Below are 13,536 nucleotides of genomic sequence, written 5' to 3' on the forward strand. Positions count from 1 at the left end.
TAGGAGTTTGCTAAATAGCCTGAAGCCAGCACAGATGTCTGGGGGACCAAATGGCCCATGACTCCCATTGAAGTCAAGGGGAGCACTGTGCTTGTCTCTAAGGACAAAATTCAATTCACTAAATACTAGCAGGCAAAATTCTGTCCTCTGGAAGTAAAAATGTAGAAAAACCCTAGAGAACTGTTGGGGGAGTGAAGTTTTGTTTCGCTTCATCTCTCTCTCTCTCTTTCTCTCTCTCTCTCTGTTGCCTGGATGTTCTTCCCATCAGTCACCTACTTCTCTCTGATTCCCACATCCAGAGGTGACCCTAGGCAATGAGAAGTTGCTGCTCATTGGTCATCCCTTCTGCTTCATTAGACCCCTGGTGGAAGCCTGGTTTCTATCCCTTCGCACATCAAAAAGAGCTGAGAAGCTGAGCACCAAATGCTGTGTGGAGGATATTAGCAGTTTCTGCTTTTTCAAGTCCAATCCCAGTGAAATGTAGCCACAACTAGTTCTGTAGAACAGGGACCAACAAACTTTTATCTCTAAAGGGCCAGATAGTATATAGCTCAAGCTTTGTGGGTCCTATGGTCATGACGATTTCTCTCTGCCACGGTAGCAAGAAAACAGCCATAGGCAACACGCAAATGAACAAGTATGGTGTGTTCCAATAAATATTTATTTATAACAAACAAAGAGGCCAGTGCAGTGGGATCAGTGTGACAGGGGAAGGGTAGTGGGAAAGTAGGTCAGAGAGACACACCATATAGATCGTGGAGGATTTTACAGACACCAGGGAGAGTTTCTGATTTTCATGAAATGGGAAAACCATTGGACAGTTTACAGCAGAGGAGTGACATGATCAGATTTACATCATCAAAAGATCATTCTGGCTCTTGTATCAATAATACAACACAGGCAGGCAAAGTAAAAATAGGTAGCTTCTAGAGAAATCAAGGCAACTGAGGAAGGTAAGTAATAGAGGAGTAAGAAATTGTCAGTTTCTTGAAATATTTCAAACGTTGAGCTAGCATAATGCCCTGAAGAGGTGAAAGCTAGCTGAGAGAGAAACAGAAGAATCAAGGGTGAGTCTAAACTTTTTAGCCTGAACCAATGGAAGGAGTTAACATCACCTGAGGTGGGGAAGGTTATAGATGGAACGACTTTGGAGGAATAAGGATGATATCAGGAGTTTGTTCAGTCTTAAACATGGGAAGTTTGAATTTGTAATATCTACTATATTCAAATGAAGGTGATGAATAGGCAGCTAATATATGTCTGGAGTTCAAAAGGTGGTGCGAGCTGGAGATACAAATTCAAGAGCCCTCAGCATATAGATGGGACTAGATAAGGCCATCAAGGAAATGAGTTCCAGCCAGATGCCTCTAGCCCTGAGTTCACAACATATAGTCCTCAAGAGATTTTTTTTTTCATCCACAGTTTCCTTAAGGCATTTTTTCTCAACACATCAGAGCCATAAGACTTCTAAAATGTAGCCTAAAATAGCTATTAACTATCACTTGAAATATTATCTCAAAGCTTTACAATGAGGATTAATTGGAAATATGGTTAACATACATAAAAATGTTAGTGATTGGAAGAAACAATAAATTCAAGGAGAAAACACAAGAGAAATAACAACCACAAATAACACAATAACTAAATTCTTGAGTTCTGATTATGTGGCACACACTCTTTTAAATATTTTGTATAATTAACTCATTTAATATGCTCAGCCACTCTACAAATAAGTGAAATAATTGCTTTTATGGCTGTATGGGCTGTATTTAAATAGGGACTTAGATTTATCATGTTTACTACCTTTCCCTCCCTCTTCCCATAGAAAACAGAAAGAATATATTGTTCCGAACCAAGAACCTTGACAGAGACCTAAAATTTGGACTTGAAGAAAATCAACATTTTGTCATAAATTACCAAGCCAAAATGAAAGAAATTCAGTATGCAATAAGTGCCAAATAAAACAAAAGTAAATTTTTCCCTTTCAGCAATCCCAGCTCGCCCCACTGTGCTATGATGACCATTTGTGCTAGCCAGAGCACTTATGCTACAAGCCCCCTCACAATTCCACCTGAAATAGCTGGAGGATAGAAGTCTTTGGCACTCACAACCAACAAGATAATAAATTATAGTTCTTTTTTTCTTTTTTCTCTGTCCTCACTCTTTTCTACCCTACCTATCTACCCACTCCAGTCCTCTGCCCTGAACCCTATGCAAATTTTCAGAATTCTGTTTGGAAACCAGTCTTTAGATATTGCACAGGGGTATATTATTTTTAGCTACCATTGATATCAGCAAGAAGTCAAGACTAAAATACTCTGGTTGAGCTAACTGCAACACAGTTCATTTCAAATATTTGACTAGATTCTTCTTTGAGGTCCTTTGATCAAGGGACACAATTTTTCTTTTGGGAAGTCTCTAGCTTTTTTTTTTTTTTTTTTTTTTTTTGATGCACTTTTGAAAAATCATATGTATGAAGACCTGCGCTTAAAAGCACTATATTTCCCCCAGGTAATTCATTCACTTACCCATTTCCATTTCTCAGTTCTGATTTTTCCTTCCCTCTGGAGGATACACAGATCCCCTTAAGAATCCTATTAGATCTGGGTATATTAATACACCAACAAGTTTGTGAAATGCCATTTTACATGTTTCTGAGTACAAATGAAGAGGAAATTAACATTTAAAATGCACGATCTTATCTGTGGGTCCCAATGATTTACTGTGTCCATTTTTATGGCATCAACCCCACTGATGTGGTTTAATGAACAGAGAATTGGATTAAGACTCAAGAAAAACTAGGTACTTTCCTTTTGAACTGATACTCATTAAATATAACTAAGCTGTCCAGAAAAGAACAGGGCTGCAGTGTGAGGAGGAGAATTTCTCAAATAGAGAGGTGTTCAGTAGCAGCTGTGTGGAGGGGAATCATGCATCAAGGAGGGGTTTGACCTTAAGGTCCCTTCCAATTCCTGGCATCTGTGACTTATTTTTAGGGCCGATCTAAACAATTAACCTCACTGTGTCTCACTTTCCTTAGGGTAAAATAGTACTGACACCTTTTCACTTTGAAGGTATATTCTGAGGTTTATTAAGATACTTGTAAGGCACGTAGCATCCTTCCTAAAAGGGGTAATGTAAATAGCGAAGTTTATTATTATTTAAGAAGAAGGCATGGGAGATTTTAAACACTCACTGGAAATAGCAGCTTCTTTTTTTTCCTCCTCCATATGCTCCGCCTGTTCCCAGAGTCACTCCCTGTGCGTGCGAATCAGCATTTTTCTTTGTCGTGTCTGAGTGCGTGGAGTGGATAGGTGGCCAAAACTAGGTTTTAGGATTGGCCATTGGGACATTTTTGAAAGTTATCTCCATATGCAGAGCCCAGCCCAAACTCATGTGAAATAAATAGGCTCCTTGCTTTGAAGTGCTTTTAAACCCAAAGATGTGGTTTCCAATTGCATTCCTGGGGGTGGGAGTGGAGGAAAGAGGCTCTTGTGTTATTTTCTAGGCCCATGTTTACTCTTTTTATTTAGCAAGATGTGAACTTAGAAAAAAGATGCCAGAAAGCACACTGAACTCCTGTATGCCTTTCATCTAGGTTCAACGTGTAATCCTTTGGCTACATTTGTTTTAATGCTCTGTGATTCTCTCAATATAAAATAATTACAGCAACAATAAATACTAATAGTAATAAGTAATAGTGTTGTTGAATCATTTGAAAGTAGGTGGCAGACATCCTGACCTTTGGTAGACCCTAAGTACAGTAGTATGTATTTCCTAAGAACTAGGGCCTTCCTTGTTATAACCACACTGCAATTACCAACCACAGAAAACTTAACACTAACACAATACTGTTATATACAAATAGGATAATAGTTCTTAAAGAATGCTCTGCAGAGATGACAGAGTCTGGGGAAGCAGTTATTTGCTGGCCAGAAGGGCTCATTGCAGGTTGTTCTAAACAACTGAAGTTTTCCCAGTGACTGGAGGGTACCATGGTTTCTCCTCCAGAGCATGCCTTTTCCCCAGGCACAGAGAGCCCCCTGTGCTGCTCTTGGCCAATGGTGTTGGGGGCCCTTTGGTGTTTTTCACCTGGGTGGAAGGGAGTCAGGGCCAACTTATCTGACTCCGCACCCTCATAGAAGTCCCCCGTGCCCAGGTACCCCTCACACACTCTCCTCACAGGAAAAGGTTGATCATTGAGATCAAGGTTGCTGGGTCTGCACTAATCTCTCTCTCCCTCTCTCTTTACACACACACACACACACACACACACACACACACGCACCATATTACAGTTTCTCTAACTGACACAATAATTGCCCTTACAGGATTTTTTTGAATCCAGGATCACTCACTGTATTTAGTTGTCAAGATATTTTACTCCCCTTTGGTCTCCTTTGGTTCAGCCTTCCTTTGCCTTCCATGACCTCAACATTTTTGAAGAGTCCAGGTGAGTTTTATTGTAGAACGTCACTCAGTTGGGTTTGGTTGTCCCCTTAACTGCATTTTATTTTTCAAGTCCCTCCACCATGAGGTAGGTAGAAAGACTACCACCATCCCGATTCGCATGCACCCTAACCTTCATCTGCACCCAGAATCCCATCCTGGGAGTGCTGGGTCCCTCCTCAAGGCTAGCTTCCAAACACGGGATGACCATTAGCAAAGTTAGGAGTTGTGCCTACATCAATTTCTCTTCCCTTTGTTTAGCAAATATTTTTTAGCTATTCTTTACAATGAAACTGTAAATGATTGATGGATTGTTGCAAAATGCAAATAAAAGGGAACACTTTCTTTATTTTTTTTTCTCCTGGAGGGGGAAGCTTTTAAATTGTAAATTCTACAATGTTCGCTAATAAAGGCAAAAAGGCTTTTTTTTTTTTTAAGCAAACAATTGCTTTGGGAAGATTAATGTAAACCTCACTGTTCCACCCTTATTCTTCTTCCCACAACTTCGTCTGTAATCTTTAAATCTGCTGAGCTTCTTCCTTCCTGAGGCCAATTCACCTGCAAGCAGACAAACTGAGAAAATTAGGGACTTAGTAGTGAGTATTTCCAAAAGATAAATTTAGAACAGTTAGAAACTGGTCTTTTGTACTGAGTTGTTCTCCTTTCTCCTCTATTGTTATTAAAATAACTCTCTATGGGGAAACAGTGGTAAAAATGCATAGTCACCTTTTTTGAGGAGGAGAGAGCAAAATGTCTTATTAATGGCCTCATTTGCCAACTAAGGTTGAACGCTTTTATGCAAGTCCAAAGTTTTCTTTCTCTATTTTATTTATCCAGTTACTTATTCGTATAGCTAGTTAGTTAGTTAGTCAATCAGTCCGTCGGTTAGTTGACCTGAAATCCAGAAGTCAAGAGGGACCACTGATTTGGTAAAAAGAGTCTGAGATTGGGAGTCCGAAAGGAGACCTGGCTTCAAGTTCTGGACTTAATAACCTTAATAAGACCTTAGGGTCTTGAACAGGTTGCTCCATCAGCCTCCATCAGCCTCAGATCGTGATTCATAAAAATTGAATAGTGATTGATACTCATCGATGTCACAAGAGTTGATGGGATGAAATTCTTATACAAGCTTTTTTTGTTTTGTTTTGTTTTGTTTTGTTTTTTGCTTTTGCTTTTGCTTTTTATACCACTTTATTCCAACCTGAGGATCTCCATATAAAACTAAACACTGGTGAACTGTTTTCCTTACTGATTCTGAATTACTGTAAATTTACAAGTTCTGCTAGCTGTGTTGACTTAAATAGATTAAATCATCTCGGACACATGGTAGATTTCAAGTAATGAAAATACCTGATACAATTAGTGCAATATACTGAGCTGATCAAAATGAAATGAATGCTGGAAAACAAGGCTGCAAGATTGTTACTAACGTATTACAATACTTATGTTACAAACGACCAGTACATTGTTTATTATGGTTCTAGCCATATAGGAACAACTGAAGCCCCTTTCTTAAAGTAAGATGGGTTCATGTCCCACACCCTGGGCTTAGCATGGGGTTTGACACATAATGAGCATTCAGGAAATGTTTTCCCGTAAAAATGAATGAACAAAGTGAGAAAATGTATTCAACTTTAAAATACCGTTAACATGGGTAAGTGCTCATAATAGGAAGATGCATTTCATACTGACATTCCATTCAACAAAGAAAAAATCAGCGGTTTGTTGAAGCACATGAAATGCACTTTTTAAATGGTTTTCCCGTTTTAATTAAAGGTCACATTGATCTCCTTTGTGGCCATGCTCCGGAATAGAAAGAAAGAAAAGAAAGAAAGAAAGAAAGAAAGAAAGAAAGAAAGAAAGAAAGAAAGAAAGAAAGAAAGAAGCAACTATGCAATTGCAAAGCACGAGGGCGATAGAAAAAAACACAAACAAGACTCAAGTAGCCAGGAGTAAAAAAGAAAGAAGAGTGGGGGGGGCGCCTGGGTGGCAGAGCGGTTAAGCGTCTGCCTTCCGCGCAGGGCGTGATCCCAGTGTTATGGGATCGAGCCCCACGTCAGGCTCCTCTGCTATGAGCCTGCTTCTTCCTCTCCCACTCCCCCTGCTTGTGTTCCCTCTCTTGCTGGCTGTCTCTATCTCTGTCTTATAAATAAATAAAAAATCTTTAAAAAGAAAAGAAAGGAGAGTGGGTCCCTGATTCTATTTTTTTCCCATCTCATTAAATAATCCAAAATTATCTCTGTTCCCTCAGCACCAGCAACTGTGTTTGTAAGGCTGGACTGTGAGGTAGAAAGATTGAGTGCTGGACTCAACAGAAAATGATTTAAATGCATGGTTCTTTGTAGATAGTTTGTAGCTATCTCTGTGACCCTGACAACTTACTTAACTGCTCTGAGCCTCTTTCCTTGTTGGAAATAATGAAGTTAGTAATGCTTACTCCACAGGATTATTGGAGGATTAATAACTATGCAAGCCCAGGTGCTCAGTTCTCTTCCATTTTTAGTACTCATCCGTGGCTCAGGACTAGTCATCCCAGAAGCAGAAAGGATGAGTGGCTCTTTACTGGTACTTGAGAGCCTTCCACCACGCTGATTGGTTTGAAAAAAAGCAAGAGTTCCTGAAGGCTACATTCTAACAATTTCAATCATTATGTAAATTTTTAAAAAAATAATGAGCAGTAAATCTTGTTAGGGCTCCAAAGATCCTAACCATTACTACCCCCCCCCCCCCGTTGTTTGCATCCATTAGACTCTGAAGAGCAGCTTAATTACAAAGTTACTGTAGGTGCTTCAGAACGCAACCTATTCAAGATATTAGAGGAATCTTTTAACATCTGAGCCACAAAAATGTGGCTTGGGTGGAGGGGGTAGATAGCTAAATAAATAAAACAAGAAAATGAAAGACAAGCTTCAAGTCCAGAGGTAGCTGGCATCCATGAGAGTGCATACCCAAGTTTCCATCTGAATACTGATAAAACTTAATATTGCCTATAGATTACTTGAAGTTGACAAATCCTAAAGACATAGAACGTGTAATAAAAAAAAAAAGTTCAATTTTCCAATGTAATGAGAGTCCTTGAGTGAGAGCCAGCATCATGCAGAGTAGCAATCACAAGTTAATGTTAAGGGAAATAAGACGGAGGCTTCATACAGCCGTGTGTCTTGCCCTGGTAAAGTGTGCCTATTAAAGAATAGTGCAGCTCGGTAGTTTCACACTCGTGGTGAATCAAATATTCTCTGTCAAGTTAGTAGGCTGTATACACTTTCCTACAATCATCGATAGTGGATTTTAAAGGAATTTTGTTTCTGCTTTTATTATCATAATCTCTAAAAACTCCGTGGCTTTTTTTTTTTTTAATCAAGAAAGAGTTTTCCGGGGCGCCTGGGTGGTGCAGTCGCTCAGCGTCTGCCTTCGGCTCAGGGCGTGATCCCGACGTTCTGGGATCGAGCCCCACATCAGACTCCTCCACTAGGAGCCTGCTTCTTCCTTTCCCACTCCCCCTGCTTGTGTTCCCTCTCTCGCTGGCTGTTTCTCTCTGTCAAATAAATAAAATCTTTAAAAAAAAAAAAAAAAGAAAGAGTTTTCCAATTCAATGTTCAATCATATTAGAAAGAGGATGTGATGAGCCATGTCTAAATGGTTTATATGGTAGGAACTGGAAAATTATATAGAAAATTATATAGCTGGGAAACAGTATGCTATACATAAATACTTGATGAAAAGCTTACAGACATTTATAGAGCCAAGAAATTCTAATATTCTATTGTCTGTTTTTGTTTTTGTTTTTTAGCAAGTATTATCCATTTCATTGAACACCTTTGGAAACTTCAAGCAACTTTTGTTTACAGAAGTTTTACTGTTACAGAGTTGGTTTGTTAAAGATTTGTGGTGTTGGCCAAAAGCTGGAGAGGACAATTGCATTTAACTAAATTCAACATTCACTTAGGACGATTGTGTTTCCAAACCACACACGCCCACAAAAGGAAAATACAGTATAATCCACCACAGAAAGGGAAATGACAAATGAGAAGTCAATAGCGTAACCTTTAGGAAGGTGGCCACTTGATACATTTTAGGAATGATATGAGTTTGCCTGTAAATGGCAATGAACAAATCTTCTTTAGACAGAACAGTCTGTTGCATGATGGGATATCATTTTCTAGGTCTCATTCGTCTGCAAGAGCTCATCAAAGCTCCCTCCAGATATAACATTAAAATCAAAATCCGCCAGCTGCCCTCTGGGAATAAAGATGCCAAGCCTTTACTCAAGGAGATGAAGAAGGGCAAGGAGTTCTATGTGATATTTGATTGTTCCCATGGAACAGCTGCTGAAATCCTTAAGCAGGTAAGAGGAGCAGGGAGGAGGTGAAGTGGAGGGGAGGGGATTTGTTCACTTCCCTTTCTCAAAAATGCCATCTGGTTTCACTTAGAGCAGTGTGATAAAACTGCAGTAGTCTGCTTTAGGCTGAGGATTGCTGCTTTCAGAACCTTTTTAAAGGATTCAGGGAGTTCATAGGGCTCAGGGAGTTCAAAAAGGCCACCTGTTGTGTATAGTTGTAGATATGGGGTCCTATTATTGGGAGGTATGTACATCCTGTCAACAGAGAAGGATGACATTTCGAGGTGATTAAGCATCTTTTCTTTTACATCTCTTGAAAAGACTGAGCAGATTTCATTTCCGTAACACCTGACTTGCCCTAAATACATCATCCTCATGGCAAGACCTCTTTTGTCAAACATGCAGGATACTGAGCAGAGTGAAAAGGGGGCACAGGAACAACAGAGAAAAGATGCTTCCCTCTTCTAACTTGTCACAGACAATGAAATGTCATGCATTAATCTTGATGAGTAATGTGGGTGGAAACACTTGATAAATTGTGAAATCGTATATAAATGAAAGATGTTAGGAATGTTAGGAATAATGATAACAACAGGGTAATCATTTCTGAGCACTTCAGGATATAGCACTGGTCTTAGGCCCACAAGAGAAAACTAAAAATTAAAAAAGATAAAGCATAGACTAGTGGTCCTCAACCCAGAGTGATTTTTGCATCCTCAGGGTCTTTTGGCAACGTCTGGACACATTTTTGTTGTCATGTTGGGGAGAGTGGCACTCTCCTGGCAACTAGTAATTAGAGGCCAGGGATGATAGTAAACATTCTATAATGCACAGGACATTCCCCACAACAAAGAGTTGTGTACCCTAAAATGCCAATAGTGCTGAAGTTGAGAAACTCTGGCATAGACAAAGACAATGGAAAAGGCTAGCCAGACGCTTAAAATAGACGCATTAATAAAAGATCAAGGGATGAATTTGGAGGAACATGGAAAAAACATCCAGGTCATTTTTATGTGGCCTTAATGGGTGTCTCTTTGAATTTAATTTAAGCAGTTATTGTGGCATAAAGCAATGTTCTTATCTGAAATGAAACAAACTATTATTGTACTCCCTAGTTTAAAAGGTTTGGGATGAGCTATGTGGTTGACTGGCAATGGACACTAATTTTATAAGTAGACCAACCCCTCCACACAAATGTAGGGTTGTAGATTTCCAAGTCACTTGAGAGAGCTCTTCGAGCAGCCATCCCGCCTGACTGTCCAGTGCTGGATCTCATACTTGAAGGCCATCTCTCTGAAGCCACTGCGTTCAGAGTTGAGTTTTTAATTTCACTGAAAGTAGACAATCAGTTAAGTTGATTAGAGCCTTCTATTGTCTCCTGGATGATTACACTAAAAATCTATTTCAAGTCATAGAACATGTTTTAAAGTTACAGTTGAAAACAATCTTAGGGCCACTCCTGGGTGGCTCAGTCTGTTAAGCGTCTATCCGACCCTTGATGTCGGCTCAGGTCTGGATCTCAGGGTTGTGAATTCAAGCCCCCACTGGGGCTTCATGCTGGGTGTGGAGACTACTAAAAAAATTCAAAAATGAAAACAAAACAAAACAAAGCAAAAACCTTAGACGTCATCAGGGCTAATCCTCTCACTTGAGAGGATCCAGAAACTGGAACTCAGCCTCCTCTGTCCCACCCTGCACCTTGTCACTATGAAATGTCACTCTTCCAGTTAGGTGGAGAATATGTGTTACCTTCTTCTAGACTATACAGTGGCATTTACAAATCTTTAGATATTATAATTATAGCGATCTCTCAGTAAAGAAAACAAGCATGCTGCAGTGATGTCAACAGCTCACTTTAAAGGTAAAATGAATACAATCAAGGGCACTTTATCTTAAGGCTTCATTTGAGAATTTCAATAGAGTTCATTAAAGTGTGTAATGGGGTGTGAACCAGAACTGAGAAAAACACCCAGATTTTATGTGTAGCGCTCAAAATGCAAAGAAGCATCTCTTCCCAGGAGCCTGTTGTAACAGAGACTGGGGACTTCATTACGTTTAAGAGAATGATTTGCCGATGAGTCTTCTCTTAGTGAGATAACCATTTGGCTCACATAACTAGCTACCTCTCTCCCAAAGCACAGGCTTAGAATGGGGAAGACTGGGAAAGAGCTGCTAGAGTTTCTCCTCTATTTCAAACAATATGGGTGTGATGTTCCTTTGAAACAAGTGGCTCTTTTCTGGTAACATAGAGATTACATCATTCAGACCGATTTTTAAAACAACAAACCAAAAAACCCTCATAGTGAAGCACTCCCAAGAAATGTCTGCTGGGGTGAGGGGGAGACGGATTAGTTCAGCTTTGTTCTAGCCATTGACATGAACCTTTTTGCCTCTATCCTGTGCCATATCATATTTTATCTTGTGTTCATTCTTCCTCATCATGTGCGTGGTAAGATTGCTGTGAGGCGTTGGGGAAACTACTAAAGGGCGTGTTCACCCCCCTATTGTTGTAGAAGAATGAGCTACAAATGTTGGGGGAGAGGAGCCTTTTTAGAATGTTCTAGCATAAACCCCTCCCTTACTGCGTGTGAAAAGGCATCACACTGTGAATCACAGCAGACCATCCAGGTTGCCGTGAAGGGCCTCCAGGTTGGTTTAACCAGGTTTAATCTGGACCTCCAAGAAGCTGTGTGGTTGGAAAATGAGATGAAGACCTCAAGACTTTCTATTCTGGTCAAAATGAGGCCTGAGTCCTCTGCGTGATGCAGTTTGACTTGATCCATTGGTTTTGGGCAACAATATGTAGAAACAAAGAGACCTTCCCTGCATCTGTCTACCAAGGGTGTCCCTAGGGAAGCTGGAGACTGCAAGAGTTCAAGGTCCTAATTCTAGCTACCATTCAACCATTCTCTTCCTGCCTCTTCTACTGGGTGCCTGGCTTCCTATACACTGTCTTATGCAGCCTTAAATAAACCCTGGGGTAAATTTGGTATTCTCAGTTCAGAGTTGAAGAAACTAAAGCTCAGATAGGTTAAGTGCCCTGACGAGGTCACTCTCTGAGTGGCTAGGCTGCCTCCTGGTCTCCAGACCACCTATTTTCAGAGCCCGTGTGCCCACTTCACCGTGAAGGGCCCCATTCAGAATGGATGAGCCATCCTATTTTGAAGTGGATTTCCAGAAATGTCTGGAAAAAATACAACCACTTGCTGCTGGTCTCCCTTAGGTGAAATTAATATTAATAGCTCATGCTTTTTTGGGGACTAAAATCATTGCCGATAAAATTTTCTCTGCCAGGTCAACTTGGCTTTCTTCTCAAGCACATTTCCCATTATTCCCGTGCATTTCCCTGAACCTTCATCATATTTTACTATTTTTAATGATTCTTCAGAAAAAAAAAATCAAATGCACTTTAAAGAATATATCTGACATTAATCTAAAAGTAAAAATTGGGGAGAAGTCTATCGTTATTCTTGGGCGTGCTAATCACTCCAGCAAAGTTAATTATTTCTATTCATATTGAACAAGTGCTCTATGATGAGAATCTGAAAAGGTATTTCCCCAAAATTAGTTAGAAATTCAAATGTCAAGACTTGATTAGGCTACAGAGGAAGAGAGATTTCATACGAATGAACTGTCTTTGTGAATTTCTGTAGCCTGAGAGTGGCCCCAGTAGCCAACAGCACACACAGGGGACCCATCCCATCACTCTTCTCTCCTGGCCCATCCGCTACCTCCCATCTGGTGTCCTGCTGCTTCATGAGGATACTGCTGTCTCCCAGCCTGTCTCCAGTGTGGACACCCCCAGTCCTCTGCAACTCCTCATTTTCACTTCCTCCAAGTCCCACTCTCTTCCACTCTTCAGTGCCCACCTTATCTGCACCCTTGTTCATTTCTGAGTGTGATTCTACCGAAAGAGTGGCTGATGGAAGGTGAATTTAAAGATAAGGAATGAAATAAGAAGACTCTGTACCAGCACACCTAAAACGTGCCCAGTACCATGCTGGGTGATAAACAACCGTCTCCTTCATTCTACACAATAACTTTTGGTATAATTAGTATTATCCCTCTTTTGCACACAAAAATTGAAGTTCAGAGATAGTAATAATTTCATCTACCGTGTAATGAGCATGCTCTTAATGCAATCATCCAGGCATTGACTCATTTGTTGTCCATATTCCCTACAATACCATCACCTCCTAGAGGACAGAAACCTCCTTTGTCTAGTTCTACCGAATCCCAAGCATGTACATTACTTGACACATAGTGCTCAGTACTGCTCTGTTGAATGTATAAAGGAAATGGGTGAATGAATGATCTGAGAACTGTACTAGAAGCTCTTGATAAAAGCAATCTCCAGGGGCACCTGGGTGGCACAGCGGTTAAGCGTCTGCCTTTCAGCTCAGGGCGTGATCCCGGCGTTTGGGATCGAGCCCCACATCAGGTTCCTCCGCTATGAGCCTGCTTCTTCCTCTCCCACTCCCCCTGCTTGTGTTCCCTCTCTCGCTGGCTGTCTCTATCTCTGTCGAATAAATAAATAAAATCTTTTAAAAAAAAAAGCAAATCTCCAAAATCACCTCCCTTCCACCTGACTTAGCATGCTATACTCCCAACTCTGCCAAGGCATTTGAACAAGCTGCTCTTCTATGCCTCAGTTTCCTCAAAGGAAGGTTTTATTCAACCCCTGAAATCCTATATTACTAAGAACTGTAACGCACTTCAGCCTACAATTCCACTTCCTGAAAATAAAT

The 13,536-nt window shown here is 40.3% G+C and overlaps 1 protein-coding gene across 1 annotated transcript in view; it reads left to right on the forward strand.

Annotated features, from left to right (window-relative positions):
• GRIK1 (glutamate ionotropic receptor kainate type subunit 1) overlaps window positions 1-13,536 on the forward strand; it is a 340,717-nt gene that overhangs the window by 232,505 nt on the left and 94,676 nt on the right. Inside the window, exon 4 of the mRNA XM_002924137.2 lies at window positions 8,613-8,794. Coding sequence (XP_002924183.1) covers window positions 8,613-8,794 — 182 coding nt within the window. The remainder of the gene's footprint in view (window positions 1-8,612; window positions 8,795-13,536) is intronic.

Source organism: Ailuropoda melanoleuca, chromosome 1 (assembly GCF_002007445.2).
Source record: "Ailuropoda melanoleuca isolate Jingjing chromosome 1, ASM200744v2, whole genome shotgun sequence".
Classification (NCBI taxonomy): Eukaryota; Metazoa; Chordata; class Mammalia; order Carnivora; family Ursidae; genus Ailuropoda; species Ailuropoda melanoleuca.